We start from the raw sequence: 17,786 nt of genomic DNA on the forward strand, positions 1-17,786 counted from the left end.
TGGTTTGCTCAATTAGGATGTGGGGCTCACGCCATGGGAGGGCTGGGGCAAGGAGAAGCCATGGGCCCTGGGATTCAGTGGCAGCTGTGGCTACATCTCCAGCTTTTGAGAAGGGGAGAGATTTCTCTAAGACTCTAGGAGAGGAAACTGAGGCACCCAAATGAAGATCTTTCTCCGGGAATGATGAGGGCTGGAGGTGCGGATGGGCTCCCAGTGGGCTGATGTCAGGGGAGGCCCTGAGGGGGCAGCACATACACCATGTTGATTTTCTCTGGCCTGGCCTCCTAGCCTGAACAAACTGCCCGCAATGTGGGTGTGAAAGACAAGGATGCTATATGGATTGAATTGTCTCCCCCAAAACTCATACGTTGAAGTCCTAACCCACGAGATCTCGGAATGCGACCTTATTTGGAGATACGGTCTGAACCAAGTTAAAATGAGGTCATCAGGGTGGGCCCTCCTCCAACATGACTGGTGTCCTTATAAAAGGGAGAAATTCAGACACAGACGTGCACGTGGGGAGAGCACCACATGAAGACCAGAGTCCCGCTGCTGTAGGTGAAGCCAGGAGAGAGGCCTGGAGCAGAGCCTGCCTGGGCCCTAGTCAAGATTGTGGCCCTGCCAACACGGCGATCTAGGACTCAGGACTCCAGAACCAGGAGACAGTAAACTCCTGCTATTTAAGCCACCCAGCCTGTGGCCCCCTATTATGGCGGCCCCAGGAGACTGACACAGACACCAGAGAGAACACCGTCTTCTCATTCCTCCTGGACAGAGAAAGAGCTAGTGATGGAATGGACAGGAAGATGGAAGTGAGAGCATTGGAATTGCTTCTGATACTAAGATGGAAACTTTCTTCCTTAAAATAGAAGCAGACAGAGGGCTTTTCTGGGTCAAATCTGATCGAGAACATGTGGTTTGTGGGGGGCAGGGGAGCCTCTGAGGGTGTCTGGGTGGCAAAGTCAGTTAAGCATCCAACTCTTGGTTTGGGCTCAGGTCATGATCTCAGGGTCGTGAGATGGGGCCTTGTGTCCGGCTCTGCTCAGCGTGGCATCTGCTTGGGATTCTCTCTCCCTCTGCCCCTCCTGTTCATGCTCTCTCTCTCTAAAATAAAATATTTTAAGAGAGGAAAGAAAGAAAGGAAGGAAGGAAGGAAAGGAAGGAAGGAAAGGAAGGAAAGGAAGGAAGGAAGGAAAGGAAGGAAGGAAGTAAAGGAAGGAAAGGAAGGAAGGAAAGAAAGAACAGTCTGAGATGATTTCTATCTGGAACCATTTGGGCCTCTCGTGAAAAGCAGAAGTTTAAAAATTCTTGGTCTGGTGCTACAGTGAGTACTTGTCAATATTTGTTCAGTGCATCACAAAGCTGAAGTCTGGGCTCATGGGACCAGGCAGCCACACGCTGCGTGCACCATGCTGAAGGCTTTCACAAACGGTTTCAGTGCAGGCAGGCTCTCAAAGGATTTCAAAGCTGCTACAGCAAAGAGCTGGAAAACATGCCCTGTACTGGGAGGCAGAGGAGGGTTGGTGTCTCTTTGATATTCTTTTTTAAACTGTTTAAGCCCAAATGGCATCTGCAGATCCAAGTGGGGGAGAAATGAGGATCTGTTCACTTTGGCACACGTGGTCCAGCAGAGCGGAACATCCACTGGGCGAGCAAGCCGACTGGGGCCGCGGCCGGCGCCTCCCATCTGCATCCAGCGGAACACGTGCCCAACACATGCACAAAACAGTATGGCTATTTAGACACGAGAGTACTTTATAATTAGAAAATAATTGTTGCTTCTTTTGGCATTCTTTTTAAGATGAATCTATTGAAACCCTTTGCTAATATGGGGCTTCTCCGAAGCGTGGCTGGGGAGGTGCCAGGACCATAAGATAACGTGAAACATTAACACAAGCCAGCCATCTGCGCATCCAAAACGAGACCTCTCCAGAATATGATGCCTATGGGCAAGAAGGCATCAGCTCTCTGCCATTCTCCTTAGTGATAAACCCGCTGTTGAAAACACAAGCCCATTTTAATGAGACGTTCATTTATTTTTGTCATCTGCCCGTCACAGAGCTCCACGGTTGAGCCCTTTAAGGAAACTGAGACAGTTAACGTATGTGACCACCCTGCGTGCCTTGGGTACAGAATCCCCAGATGGACACACTAGGCTGGCCCAGCTCAGTGCCTCGGTCTATAGACCTAACCCTGCCCGCTTAAGAAGACAAACAGGAAAATCAATGGAAACTGAACGGGTTACAAACTGAGCTGAAACAATGGCAACCGGTGTGGGCATTTCTGAGACCCCAGAACGATATCTTTGGTGTAAGGGAGCCCACTGCACACTCACCTTATTCATGCAAGGAAAACAATCTATCATTTCAGAAGAGGTCAGTGTTTGGGTGGTGGACAGATGGCCACGCAGCCCCACAAAGACCATCCATAGGAGCCCTTGGCTGGGGACAAATCCCACCGTGGGCACCCCTTCTGTCCCTGGTCTTCCCAATGTTTTCAGACAGGTGAAATCAGATGACAATAAACAATAAGGGCACTTTGAAAAAAAAAATCTAAGCATCCACGATCCCCTTGCTATTGTGGAACTTTCTAGAACTCTGCGGCTAAATACATCTGTAGGATCTCTATGGGGAAAGAAGACTGCAGGCTGCCTCATCGAAAAATGAGCATTTTGATCTGTAGCCAGGGAATCACCTCAGGAGGACGGCTGGAGATGGCAGATTTTCTGAAAAGATGAGATGTGACTGGCTAAAGGGATTTCTCCAAATCCTTTTTCAAAACAAAAATCCCATGTATGTTCTTTTTTTAACCCAAAGCTGGTGCCCAAGGAGAACGGTATTTTAGAGCAGAAGCCAGGCATCTTCTGTGGAAGCCGGCTGCCCCTCAAGGGAGGCCGCTCAGACCCATCGGGTGCTCCCACGGCCTCGAGCAATCGCCTCCTGTGGTTTCACGCATCCCCATGGAGAAGTAGATGGTGCTCCTCCAGGCCCCTGTGGTGCAGACACCATCTCTACGTGTGGTCCCTGGCTGGCATGGAGAGCCCCTGGGAGTGTGCTAGAAATGCAGAATCTCAGGCCCCACCCCACATGTGCCGAACGAGAACCTGCCTTTTCACAAGATCCTGGGTGACCCGTGTGCACCTTCAACTTGAGAAGCGTTGCTCACACTGCTCAGAGGTGACCTAATGATACGGTCAGGGAGTAGTTAAAATCATCTTCAAAAACCATTCAAGAAGGCTGCATGCTGTGGAATTCCAACTACTGTATATGACATTCTGGAAAACACAAAACTGCAGAGACAGTCAAAGACCAGTGACTACAAGGAGTTGGTGTGGGGAGGAAAGATGAATTGGGGGGCACAGGAGATCGGTAGGGCAGAGAAACCACTCTGTATGATACTGTCATGGTGGATTCACATCATTACATGTGTGTTGAACCCAGGGAAGGCACAGCAGGAAGAGTGAGCCCCATGTAAACTATGGACTCTAATGAATCACAATGTACATTTGCTCGAGTGTGATAAACGTGTCACACAGAGGCATGATGACAGTAATAGGGGTAAACAGCGGGGTGGGGGTGAGGGAGCACATGGGGACCCTCTGTACTTGCCACTCATTTTTCTGTAAGCCCCAAACTGCTCTCAAAACTAGTCTGTTAATTTGACAACCACCACAACAAACCAGTGGGGCGGGCAGACATTCTCTCCCACTCTGGGGTGTATACAACCATCCCCGAGCTGTCTTTCTGTCCTTTCTTCTTGCCTGATGTGAACAGCTGCTACCATTCTGCCCTATACCCGTGTGGGACCCCCCCCCCCACTGGCCGGGAAGGAGACACTGTGGGCTGTGGGGAGCGGTGGGGGTCCCCGTGAGCTGGGGTGCCCCAGCCAGGCTCTGCACCATCTTCCCGTGTCCTACGGCGGGGTCGGCCCTGGCTTTAGAGAGCGGAGCCTGATGGAACCTTCGCTGGGATGTAGGAATGGGGAGAAAACACAGATGCATCGATGTCGTGCTCCAGTAAGCTGAGTAGGAGATCACCAAAGTATTAATCCTGGGGGAAGGCAGAATACAGCACAGATTCTAAAGAGCAAGTGTCTGTGCCAATCTGTGCATCTCACACTTTTTGTTTAAATATGAATTTAATTAAACACAGAATGCTAGCCAGATGTGTAAAGAATGAAGGAAACGGCCTTGTGTGTTAGAAGCCACCTCTGGCAATAACAGAACATTCAACACTAGCCTGATGACTTGACCCAATGGAAGAATTCATGTTTTCTGTGTATAGAGCAGCTGGGCGCATCTAGAAACCCCCAGGTTAGGAAGAGGGGGCCGGGAGGGTTTGGGCTGTGGACAGACCCTGCTCAGCACCAAGTCCTTGACAACACAACCACGTGCAAACATACAAATAGACAAAGAACGTGAAGTTGGTAAACATGCTAACGGTGGGCACAAAGATGGACTGTCTTCTGGGAGTGACAGCTGATTCTGTCTCTCCCCACGTCTGGTCACTAATCCTGCCCGGAAGTCGTTTCAGGGATGCCAGCAGGTGATGCGTTTGGAAGCAAGGTGGCGCCAGGGCAGCGGGAAACGGGACGGTCACACCGCTGTGCGTGACACAGGCTACACGTTCTCTCTTGAGTGTCCTCAGACTTCCGCCCACAAGGCTGGGTGCTGCCAGCTGGCGGCCATCAGTTCATAGGGGACGCGAGGTCTTCCTTCCTGCCGAGGGGGGCCCGGGCGCCATCTTGACGGTTGTGGGGTTGGGCTGAGTTTTGCTTTTGCTTTTACTGACACGTGGATCCTTCTGTCTCTGGCTGATGTTTTGGAGTGATCTCAGCCCCAGCATTTTACAATACTTGTTACACTGGTGTAGTGCTTTGAACTGGTCGATGAAGGTCATGGAGCAGTTGCCTTTAAATCCTTTGTACCTGTGAGTTTGGGTAGAAGGACACAGACTTTTTTAAAAACAGGACACTTCACCAGCTTTAACAGGGGAGGCTAATGGTACATGGAAAATATACTGATTCCCACTCTAGACAAGAAGGTCCAAATGTTTGTCCCAACTATTGACAGGAGAAACAAACCCTGTGGCAGTGAGCAAAGGCAAAGACCCACTGGCATGCAGAGTACAGACCCAAGGCCTGGGATTACACAAGTCTTCTAGATGCTTATGGTTCCAATAAAACAGCATGTTATTGCTCTTTTCCTTTCATAGTGACTAGTGCCGGACCAACTTGATAAAAATTAGATCTCTTGGTGGTCTGAAAGCTACCCCATCCCACCCAGAGGTTCCAAATAAGAAATTCTACAACTTTGGGGCTGGAAGAAATTATTTAGACCTTTTGATTTATGGTTAAAGGAATTTAGGCCCAGAGATTCTGGCACCAGCCAAGAAAACTAAGCAAGTTGGTACAAGAGCCAAGATTAGGATGCAGCTCAGCTCTGTCCTGTGTCACCCCGCCCGCTCCCCAGCAGGAAAAGAATATCGGCCTTTGTCATTGGTGGGCTCTAGAAGGGACCGCGCTGACCTGCCTCGGAGTAGTCTCAAGGGTTGCTCCTTTGAGTTGGGACATTTAATAGTCAAACTGTAAATGACTTCTTTCACATCCCAATCACAGAAGGTTAGTGTCCTCCTTGAGGGGACAAGTTTCCAGGCCCCCAATCTCCCCACCCACCGAGAAAGCTGTTTGACAGGTTGTTGAGAGGATGAAATGAGAAAATCCACACAGACCACCTAACTCAGTGCCTGACATGCTGTACAGATTCAGTTAGTGTTGACCAAGTTATTTAATGATCAATATTATAACATTCCATCCTGTGAAAGGGATGCTCAAGCCAGGATTGAAGAGTGAGGGAGGTAAATGGGGGAGCAGGGGTGAGCCTGGCATAAGGAACAGTCAGCATAATTTGTAGGGCCCCGTACAAAAGGAAACCATGAGCACCATGTTCAAAAATTATGAAGACTTTTGAGACAACAACAGTCGAGCCCGCGTTCAATGAAGCCCAGGGTCCTTCTGAGCACAGGTCTCAGCGGACCACACAGATAGCATGCCCACGAAACCAGCCCTGCTGGGTGGGAAAGAGCTCTGAGCACATCTGATTAATAGGACAAACAAGAAATCCGGTCTCTTTCACTGGCTGGTAGAAACCACAAAGTTGAACAAACCTGGAATGAATGGGGACCAGGACTGTATGCTTTTCCCTATGAAATCCGAGCTGGGTTTGAAGCTGTTAAGGGAGTAAAAGGTTCCTTTCATCCATGGGGCCAGAGCATCAGGCAGCAGCTCTAACTTGACGAATCTGTTACAGATGCAGCCTGCTCCCTCCTCCTCCTCCCTGCAAGGGAACGCTCTGCCCCCCGGGGAACCCACAGTCCATTTGCTTGTGAAAAATGACTCGGTTCCTAAAAGCCAAGCTCCCTCATTGAAGGAAAAGTCAGCTGGAGACAGGAGTAGAATCCAGCAGGGCAGAAAAAATTCCACTGCCAACCACGTCATCTATACGTCTTATCTTCTGTAGGACACCGTGAGAAAGGCGGAAATGTCAGGCCCACTGCGTCCCTCTGGTGCCGGAGCGCTCCCCGGCAGGATGCGGGTAGGATGCAGGCAGGATTCGAGGCAGCCTCAGCCTGTGCTTGGCAGACATGCTGGAGAGCCCGAGCCCATCCTTCTGCTGGAGGGAGGCCTCGCTCCTCACACAAACTAGGAAGGTCATGGGCAGGGGCAGCTTCCCTGTCTGGAAAGAAGTCGTGGTCACCTGCCTCAGGCTGCCTTGAGGCTTTTAAACATTCGGACAACATCTAGTCTCTGCAGCAGGGTCTGCCCTCCTGACTGGCCCTGGGGAGCCCAGGCCTGTTCCCAGAAATCTGGCCCCTTCTTTCCTCTATGTCCCTCTTTCTTTAGACTCCTCTTGGAAAGCCAAAGTAGGGCAGCAGGGACTGGGGCTGATTTTTACCATAGGCGGCCATGGGCCTGGTGAGGCCTTAGAGGGAAGGCTGCTTTGCTTGGTCTAGGAGCCCCTTTCTCAGCCACCAGCTCAAGTGCCTTTCTGTGGAGCCCTCCCTGGCCCTAGCCCCACCACGAGAAGAAATATCTCCAACGTCTCCCCTGAATCTTTAGGAGAACTACATCCACTTCTCAGAATTCAGGGGATGCCTCACATCTCTACACAGACTGTGATCTCTCCCAGGACACTACCTGATTCCCAACATCCCTGTCCAGGGGAGGCTCTTCAGTAAAGGTCAAGGATAAAATGGACACCGGCCCCATCCTCAGAGCTGCCTCACCTCAGCCCAGAGGGTCTCCAGATCACATTTCTGAACTTCTCTTTCTCTCTGAGTCTCATTTTGGACCTTCCACTTGGCATGTCATGCAATAATGAACTTCCATCCCTTACCTAGCTCACGTATCGATCTTTTGGGCTACCTACCATCTTCCAAATTAAAAATCTTTCCCCTTTCTCAGTTTAGTTATGGTCTCAGTCAGGGATGCCGGGCTCCTGCCATGACTCCCTATTCCCTCAAAATCACAGCCATGGCCGATGCCTTAAGAGAAAACAGGGCAACATCCTTCGTGTTCCTAGATCAATTAACCCAGAGTGTTTCAAAGGACATAAAGCTCTCCTATACCACCAAGCAATGGGGAATACAGGTTCTCCTGCCTCTGGTACCCCTTGCAAGCCCCATGTGCCATGTTCCACCAGCAGGAGTAGAGGAGACCACGAATCTCAAGTAGCCTGACATCTCTCCAGCATGATCCCCACTGCACTCACCTCTTTTGTTCTTGTTAGACGGATGTACTAGGTTGAATAGTGTCCCCTCCAAGAGGCATATCCTTCCTGGAACCTCAGAACATGGCCTTATTTGGAAACAGTGTTATTATAGATGTAATTAAAATGAGGTCACACTGAAGTAGGATGGCCCCTTAACCCAACACCCTGGTGTCTATGCAAGAAGGGGAGAAAACATACAGGCACACCAGAGAAATACCACGTGACAACAGAGGCAGAGACTGGAGCAGGACATGTGCAAGCCTGGGAAGGCCAAGGATTGACAACCAGCTTGGGAAGCCAGGAGAGAGGCGTGGGGCACATCCTCCCTCACAAGCTCCAGAAGGAACCTGCTCTGCTGACACCTACCTGGACTTTGGACTTCTGGCTTCCAGAATGCGAGGGAATATATTTCTGTTGTTTTAAGCACTAGTCTGTGGCCGTTCGTTATGGTGGCCCCAGGAATTTAATACAACGGAATAAAGAGAACCTTGTAGAACTTTTTCACACATTTCCATTTTTAGAAAGCTTAGCTCTGTGGAATTTTACTAACTGGATCTTTTTATCCTTAACCTCAAATTAGTATAATTTTCTAGCCCATCACTTTATGTTCATCTGTCCATCCTCCCTCATGACCTCCCTCAGGTAGAACCATCCATTCATTCCACCAAACATCACCCAGTGGGGTCTTTTCTTAAATATCTTTCCCCTCGGATGGGAGTGGTGCATACAAATTACCCAGGGATCTTGTTAAAATGCTGGTTTGGGCTCAGTAGGTCCGGGGTGGGGTCCGGGATCCTGCATTTCTAAGGAGGTCTGAGGGGACGCTGATGCCACTGGTCCAGGAACCCCACCTGGAGGGGCCAAGAGATGAACTGAAGTGTGATGACTTCAAGTCAGCCCTACTGCATCTTGGAGACACTTTTCTATTTAAAGTGGAACACAGGCATATGGTTTGTTCATGAAAGTTGTGTCATATAACATCCTAGGAAGCTCTCTATTTGCACAATCCTGTCCTGACTCAGCACAGATTTATTCAGTACTCACTACGCGTTGGCAGCCATGCTAGGCTGACTTCTTGGTAATCAGACTCATACAAAAATCGCCAGCTGATGGCATGGCCGGCTTCTCTCTCTTTCTCTCTCTCTCTCTCTCTCTCAGCTCATCATGGCTTCCCTGTGCCATGGATTGCCTCCAAACACACCTGGAGAGGGGAAGTGGGTGGAACCAAGTGGCAGAAACTTCCAGATCTGGCTGTGTTGAACGAATTAAGGTATTTGTCTGACTTACTAAGGGACCCGTTAAAACTTCGTAGGGCAAGAAAAAGCAATAGAGAATTCCCATACTTTAGTTACTCCTTTTAGAAGCAAGCCAGAGGCTACTTATAACAGAAGTTTTAGTTCGATATCCTTTCTGAAGAAACTTTTAATTTATAGAGACTGGCTACAAGGACCCAGAATTCAGGGCGAGGAATTGAAATAAACCTCTAGTTTTGGGGTGTGCGTGTACAAGAAAGCCAGGCCTGGATTTATGAACAGATAGAACAGATTGCTATCTACATGTACAAAAGGAGGGACTCGGGGCAGTCCCCAACTCTGGAACCATCTGGTAATTCCTACAGTTCCGTCAATACCCGCCATTGCTTCATTTGCTCATTAGGCACCAGCTAGACAGCAGACACGATGGGGGGATTTAAAAGGATTAACAAGGTACATGACCCTTTTCCAGAAGCTGGCCATCTTGTAGGGAAGACAGATACACAAACAAAGAATTACATTTTATGTGATAAGCAGCTACAGGAACCTGAGAGATGGGGCTTTTCCCACTGCACGGTGAGTCCTGAACAGGATTCACCCAGGAAGGACGGCTTGGGGTTTATGTGGCAGAGGGAAGGGCATGGGCAAAGATTCAGAGGACGTTCCGAGCAAGAGCAGGTGTTCTGGGGAGGGATGAGGCCAGAGGACATTTGTGGAAGGCTTCAGGAGCCACGCTATGTAATTGTTCCTGTGGGTCGGCATTTCCCGAAATATGTTCCAAGGAGCAAGAGCCCCACAAGATGCTTTGAAATAAAAATCATCCTGTGGTGTAAGTACTGCAATTAATGCTCTATAATCTTTCTCCCTGTGCCCCTGGGCCTTGAAATCACCCACTGGCTCTTTAAACACCATATGAAGTTTCACACTAAAGAAACCACCTACACTTATTCAACCCAGGGTTTCCCAAGATTATTTGACAACAGGAATCTTGTTTTCACACAATCCCTTTGAAAATGCTTCTGTAAGAGTCACTGAGCTCTTTGCAGTGAGGATGCTGTAACGTAACCGTATCTGTGTTTTCTACACAAGTTGCGTTCTGAGCTTGTCTACGACCTTCCTCCCTTTGGAGAGGTGACCTTTGCACCCCACCCCCACAAGCACCGTGGGAACCCTGGTCCAGCCACCACCACCTCACCCAGACTATGGCTGTAGCCTGCCGGGGGCTGTCCTTGCTGCCTGCCATGTTGGGCAGTCCCCCGCACCACCCCTAGGGTAAGTCACATCATGGTCACACAGCTGCTCAAGTGGTTCCATGTCCCTGAGAAGCCACCCCAGCTCCTTCGCTTGGCTGACAGCCCGCTCTGCCCCAGCCTGCCCACTCTCTGCCCTTCCGCCTCCTCTCGGCTCCTCCCTCAGGCCCCAATTTGAGCAAAAGCCTGGGGAGCCTCCATGGAAACCGGCCCTGGCACTTTCTTCCCTAACATCCGCGCAGGCTGGAAAACAGCGGAATCGTAAAGACAGGAGGGCCAAAAGCAGCCCACGAGCCTCGTTCTCTGGTTCTGCTGGCAAGGGCATTCTAGAAGCCCTGCACACTCGCATGGCTTCTGCTGTCTTGCTGCTGAAGGAACCTCCCCAAGCCAAGAGGGGCTCTGTGCTGTGAGCCCTGAGGAAGCGAGAGCAGGAGGGAGGCCCTGGGGAGGTGAGGGAGAACCGAGCATCTACAATGGTCCCCGTTCTTGTGACCATGGGTCCCGTCCCCACAGATTCGCCAGCACATAGTCCTCTCCTTAATATCTGAAACACAAACTCAAGTCAGGACACAGAGGGCCAAGGAGGGGATCCTGGAGACCACACAGCTCTAAAACAGGCAGTCTGAGAGTCATCCACTGTCCTCAGCCCCAGAGCTGTGATTCCCAAAGCTCCCGCCCAAACCCAGATTTTAGCTGCAGAGGGAGGAGCCCCTTTAGGGCACAGGGCCGGGCAGTTAAGACAAAAGGGCATCAGCATTCCCATTAAGGTTTCACCATCAGAGAGCATCCGGGCATGGGGTGGTCGTGGACGCCACATTTTTAGTGTGCTCAGGATGGGACGGCGCTGACTGAGGCGCCCTCTTTATGTGACAAGCTCTGAAATCTTTCGGGAAGGGTTTCTGCTCCTCTGGAACATCACTCCACAGTGAGACCCTCATTCTTTGTGGGACACACACACACACACACACACACACACACACACACCACTCCTTTTTCTAGCTACCTTCTAGACGTTTTCATGTCTTCTACTGACAAACTTGTGGAGTCCGTGGCATCTTTGTGGCATGTTCCCTCTTCCATCCCTGTAACCTGGCTCTAGCGCACTTTGCTTGGACCTTCCTGAAGACACTGAGAACTTCTTTCTGGACAGTCTGGTCTTCATCTAGCCCTATGCTCTCAGGCTCTTGTGAACCCTGACCCTCTTGGCCCTCAGTTCTTCTTCATCTTCCATTTCCCTCCTCCTGTCTTCCAGGGGCCCATCCTGCAGGGGCCCATCTCAAACCCATCAACCTCTCCAGATGTTCTTTCTGTTCAGACTTGCCTCTGAAGTTGGATGGCAAATGACAAGGAGCCTGGCTGCAGATCCCTCCAGTCCCGGGGATGGCCAGGCTGGGGGGTAGTGCCGAGGAAGGGGAAGAACCCCACAGCTCCAACTTTACTCACGTCAATAAGCTGTCCTTTGCAAGACTTTTGGGCAAAGACCAGGAGACTGCCATGCTATTCCCACTCCAAGGAGGGGTATGTCCTTGCTGACTCTTGGATCCAGGAGACTCTGAACACACCAACAACATTGCTGTTGGTGCCAGCCTTGCCAAAATTGTGAAAAAGGTAAATGTTCCCTTCATGGGCCTCCAGACCTCCTTGATGGCCAAGACTGGCCAAATAAACCAGCCACTGGCCAACGAGCTCTACTGCGTGATGGCTTGATCAGATTAAAACAGGATGCAGACTGCCCTCCATGACAGATGACAACAGGGGCCGTGGGGGAAAGCGGAGAGTTAGGTAAGGTGCCTTTCTCAGGTCCCTTAGACCTGAGAGACTGTCCTCTGAAGCCTGCATTGGCAAGTCAGCTGGAATGTGTGGGTTCTACAGGGACACAGCCCTGCTGTGAGAAGCACTTACAGGATGTCAGGAAATTCTGACCCCGGGTCCCTTTGTTTCCTCCCCTCCTGGCAGATTCATGCATTAATGGTCTGCCTGGAGTCACCACACACGCAGGGTGCGTACACACACACACACACACACACACACACACACACCATGTGCACGCACATGCAGGGTGCGTACACACACAGGGTGCGTACACACACACACACACACACACCATGGGCACGCACACGCAGGGTGCATACACACACACCATGGGCACGCACACGCAGGGTGCGTACACACACACACACACCATGCGCACGCACACGCAGGGCGCGTACACACGCACACCATGCGCATGCACACCATGCGCACGCACACGCAGGGCGCATACACACGCACACACCATGCGCACGCACACCATGCGCACGCACACGCAGGGCGCGTACACACACACACCATGCGCACGCACACGCAGGGCATGTACACACGCGCACACACACCATGCGCACGCACACGCAGGGCGCGTACACACGCGCACACACACCATGCGCACGCACACGCAGGGCGCGTACACACGCGCACACACACCATGCGCATGCACACGCAGGGCGCATACACACACACACCATGCGCACGCACACGCAGGGCGCGTACACACACACACCATGCGCACGCACACGCAGGGCACGTACACACGCGCACACACACCATGCGCACGCACACGCAGGGCGCATACACACGCGCACACACACCATGCGCACGCACACGCAGGGCGCGTACACACACACACACACCATTCGCACGCACACGCAGGGCGCGTACACACACACACACCATGCGCACGCACACGCACACACAAGCCTACCGTAGGGCTGTGTATCTTGAATACAAATCCTATTTCTTTGCATCCTCCAGCTTGTGTTGCCCTTTCCCTCCAGGTACAGTGGGGTCTCAGACTTGTGCCTGCCCGTGGGCACACGAGGCTCCACTGTGGGCTGCTCTTGGCAGTGAGGATAGAGCGTTTTTTCTGGAGCTTAGCTTGACTAAATGTGGGAGTCTGTTTTAATCTCTCGTCTTTCTCCAGCCTTGTAGGACAAGAGCTGCACACACCACCACCAGCAGAGCCCGCTTTCCCAGGGCAGTTGTCCTTCCCAGGCTCCTGCCTTGACATTTGGGTCCCCCTCACCTCATGTTTGCCCTTCTGCAGGGAACAAGCCATTTGTCATTCTGTCCAGGGTCTCCTGAATTTGGTTTCCATGTCAGGGACACTGGACATTGCCATGCATCTCGTGGCTTCTTCTTTCTTTCAAGTGTAGAAATCTGAGATACCGGCTGCTGGTCACCCTCAGGAGTGTCCTTTGGTGCTCTTCACATCAGACCTATGTCGTCCAGTGCTTACTGACTGGGAAGAAATCTGCTCAGCGTACTCTTCGATGTTTTACTTTAATGACCGCAACATAAAATGAGCTTTTTTTTTTTTTTTTAACTGTAAAGGGAAAACGTACTGGCTCTGGTGCCCTCTGGTGGCTAATCACCATCACGCCATCTCCCCAGAAATTCAATGGCTGGCTGGGAGGGGCACAGGTTTGCGGACCTACTGGGACACCTGCCGGTCGGCTCCCCTACACATGGTTTACAAGGGTTTTCATCTGGTGCAGTTAAATTTCTAAATCTCCAGTTATAGAATTAGGCGTTTTCCCTTTTCCCCTTCAAAGAGCTTTCAATGGCCAAGCAATTCCAAATGGGAAAAATATTCAACTGTCCGGTCAGTGTCTTGGGTCTGCTGAGAAAATGGGTTATTAGATGTTGTAACAGTGCTATTGGCCACGCTTTGTAAGCTGAAGTTTTCGCACTCACCACTGCTGGAAGATCATGGGTACTGAGGGACAGGTGATGCATCTCCAGACATCTTCCTATCGCTGGCTCCCAGGAGAAATAGGACATACTTCTGTCTTAAGGATCATTCTACCAGGTAAAGTGGCATCAAAACAAATAAGTCATGACAGTTCCTATTTTATTTTACAATATTGTAAATAACCGGCCTCAAAATAGTCACATACCCTCTGCCTGCACTCAACAAGAGGACAAGACAGGTCGCACTTACTGGGAGGCCAGCAGCCAAACATACGGTGCAAATTGAGACATAAGGGAGTATTTTCTTTAAATGACACAATGGCTTCTCTTCCTGCCAAAGGTTCTGACCACTGCTGGCCAGAAAAGGGTGGGTCCTAAATTTGGGAGATCTTTTTCTTGCTGCTTTAAACAATACAGTGTATTGTTTATTATTAAAAATTTTTTTAAGTTTATTTTTTTCAGTAATCTCTACACCCAACGTGGGGCCCGAACTCACGACCCCAAGATCAAGAGTCACATGCTCTTCAGACTGAGCCCACCAGGTGCCCCTGTTTATTATTACTGTCGTTATTAATCATTAGTAAAGTAAGTCAGACTGGCCTCCTCCATGCTTCTCCCATTCGTGCCTTGTGTTCTTTCTAATGTGGTTAAAAGACCGTGTGTAATGCTGCCTACACGGAACACTGCTTCTTAGGATCGTGCCCATTCCCCAGGCTCCTCCCTTTCCAGCGGGGATGAGCTAAGCCCTCTGGGGTGCTTGCTAAGAATAAAGAGAAAGTGCATTATGGACACTTAGCTGTCCATCCTCTCTCCTGCTCTGCAGAGGCCCTGGGGCATCTGCAGCGCTCCCCAGCCTCTTCCCCAGCTTGCAATCCTTCCCGCCTGGACTCTCCTCAGCCTGTCTTGGAGCTGCCTTCGAATCAGAACCCTTTCTAAGGGTTCTTCCCTTTGCGCTCCATGTTGCAGCTCTAGCTTTCCCTGGAGATTCTCTTCAGTTGAATCTCAGCTCCAAACGTGCCGTGCTTGCAAGCAGCCTGCCCCTTTCCCTGCACCTCCTGCTTGGGAAAGTAAGAAGGCTGGACATGGTTGCTGGTTCTCAATCCAGAGCGGCGGGGTTCCCAGGGGCCTCCGAAGAGATCTCCCAACCACTCCTTACACTCCAATCGAGGGTCCTCCTTTTATCAGTTTTTTAAACTGGGCTTCTAAGAAATGTTTCTTTGGGGGAAAAAATTGTGACTTAGGAAAATTTGAAAGAACAGTTTTTAAAAAACAATGGACAAGATGATCTAGTGTCCCTTCTAAAGCTCTCAGATGCTTCAGAACTCCCTTCTGTCCCATCTCCTCCTGACCACTCCTTAGGAGAGAAGGCCATAAGTAACACTTTAGAGACAACATTTTGCACTGGGCTCCAGCCATCAGCTCTTCTAATGGTCTCGGGCAGTTGTCCCAAGCCAGATAAGTCACATTAAAGCTGAGAACAAAACCAAGGGATTGGATTTCTTTTTAAAATGAGGACCAAAATGTACAATGAGTTCCCGGAAACTGTTAAGATGCTTTTAAAAGATGTCTTAAATAATCATGCTCTTAAGCTTATCTTAGCTTTTGAAACTTCTTGGGCAGGTTTCTGCTTTGTTTTGGTAGAAAGCTGTTCTAAAGAATGGTATGAAATTTGTCTACCCTGGCGTCAGGCTGAGGCAAGAGGGAGGAAGGAAACCGGTGTTGATGACGCACATACTGAGCTTCCGGGCCTGGATGCAGATTAACGGGGTCGGGGGGCGGGGGTGGATCCTCAAGACAGCCCTCTGTGTCCCCATTCGGTAAAGCAGTGGCTTCCAGAACTTACAGTCACGTGACCGGGACGCCTGGGTGGCCCAGTCTGTTGGACTTCCAGCTCTCGGTTTCTGCTCGGGTCATGATCTCGCGTTGTGGGATCGAGACTCTATGCTTAGTGAGGAGTCTGCTTGTTCGTCTCCCTCCCATTCTGCCCCTCCCCCCCACTCCCACGCTCACTCTCACTCTCTCTATCAAATAAATAAAATCTTCAAAAAAAATTTTTTTTAAGTCATCTGACCACATAGCTGGTAAGTCGAGAACCCAGCATTCAAACCAGGGTGTGCATTATGCTGAATTCGCAATGGCCCACCAGGAGCACGGAATCTGCTTTACTTGGGCAATGCTTTTGAAGTCCAGAGAAATCCCTTCATAAATAGCAGCACCATTATTTTCTTCTCTAAGTGGGGGAAATCGTCCAGGACAAATGACTAACTTGATGGGTATGAGAACAGCAGACATGAAATGGCACCGTCCCGCGCACACCAGGATGTGCGGTCACCCATCCCACGGGCCGGACAAATGCCTGTAACACAAGAAGAAGCAAGGCTGCCACTGGGAGAGTCACGAGTAAATGGCACGAGCCAAGATTTGAACCCAAGACTCTCTCTAAAACCCCCGTTCTCCCCGCTACGTCATACCCCGCCTGCCATGCTCTCCTCACACGCCCAAGGCCACAGCCAAATTTCCAGACTCATCTGATGTTTAGGGCTCTGGTCGGCACTGCGGACCCCGCACGGAGGGAATCCCCACACAAAACTGTATTACCCTGAGCCGTTTCTGAGAAGGAAAACACCCAAACTGCATCTTAGTTCTAAACCCAGACCAAAAGCTCTATGTCGTCAGTGAGAACTTTGTGAATCAGAGTCAACGATCTGGAGGTTAAAAAGTCCCTTTTCCACTTTCTTTCCCCGCATCCCTCTGCTTTTCTCTGCCCTTCACTAAGGTTGGAGATGGGTTTACTCGTTGAAGGACTGCTGATGCCGGCGGGCGGAAATAACCAGAAAGTTCTCTCAGATAAGTTGTTAGCAGCCATGGGAGAATAAGCTCTATTAATCAGGCCGTTCTGTTTTCTCTATTTCTGATGTTGTGACATCTGGGGTCTTGCTCACCCTGGAGAGACTGCCCTTCCCAGGGCAGCCAATTCCTAGAGATAGTGGATGACAGGCCTTCTAGAACACCTTTCATATGCAAACTAGCCCGCCTACAGCCGGTTCTCACACCTGCCCTCATGGCACCAGGGCCAGACAAGGAGGACAGCCCCCCAACCCCAGAGCCTGCTGACATTTTTCACACTAGCCAATCCCAAGCTGGCTTTCCCTGCCTCACCCATTCCTTCCCTTGAAAACCAAATCAAACATGTTGCTCATGTTCTGCCTCCAGACTGACCCTCGTGCTTCCCTGTGTGGACCCCGCAGCCTGGCCCTCTTAGTGATCGTGCTCAACAAACGCTTCTCAGTGGCTGTTGTCTTCCTTTTCCATCCAGAAAAGGATCGGTCTCACCATATCTGGACAATCATAACACATAAGCCATCCATCCCTTCGAAAAGTCACCCGTCCCTCTATTTCGTCCACGTAATAGACAGTCTTGGGCCATGGGAGCAGCGGGAGTGGGCAAAAGCAAGGGGCAGCTCCAGCCCAGAACTGTATTTTCCCCAGGAACCACAAATCGCCTGCTTTCTCCTCAACGGTGGTCCAGCAAAGCAGAGAGAAGGCACAGATGTTCAAGAGATAAGCCAGTAAGATGTTACAGTGCCGTCCGGGCATAGCCCACACAGAACCAAGACCCTACACTGAACTGAGTAAACAAAGCCACACAACCACCCAAGTAACGCATCACAGCTGTTCCCTAGCCACTTGCTCCTGAAACCACCTCCAGGGAAGTGTGGGAGCCGCCTGAAGGACTTTTTGGGATAAAGGGGGGAACGTTAAAAATATGCAAACTGAATTCACTGCACT

At 50.6% G+C, this 17,786-nt stretch overlaps 1 protein-coding gene across 1 annotated transcript in view; it reads right to left on the reverse strand.

Moving 5' to 3' along the window:
• Nucleotides 1–1,157: 1,157 nt before the first annotated feature.
• ALPK2 (alpha kinase 2) overlaps nucleotides 1,158–17,786 on the reverse strand; it is a 124,305-nt gene continuing 107,676 nt past the window's right edge. The window contains 1 exon segment of the mRNA XM_027576241.2: nucleotides 1,158–4,926. Within this exon segment, the coding sequence (XP_027432042.2) occupies nucleotides 4,692–4,926 (235 nt within the window). The 3' untranslated portion in view covers nucleotides 1,158–4,691.

Source organism: Zalophus californianus, chromosome 14 (genome assembly GCF_009762305.2).
Source record: "Zalophus californianus isolate mZalCal1 chromosome 14, mZalCal1.pri.v2, whole genome shotgun sequence".
Taxonomy (NCBI): Eukaryota; Metazoa; Chordata; class Mammalia; order Carnivora; family Otariidae; genus Zalophus; species Zalophus californianus.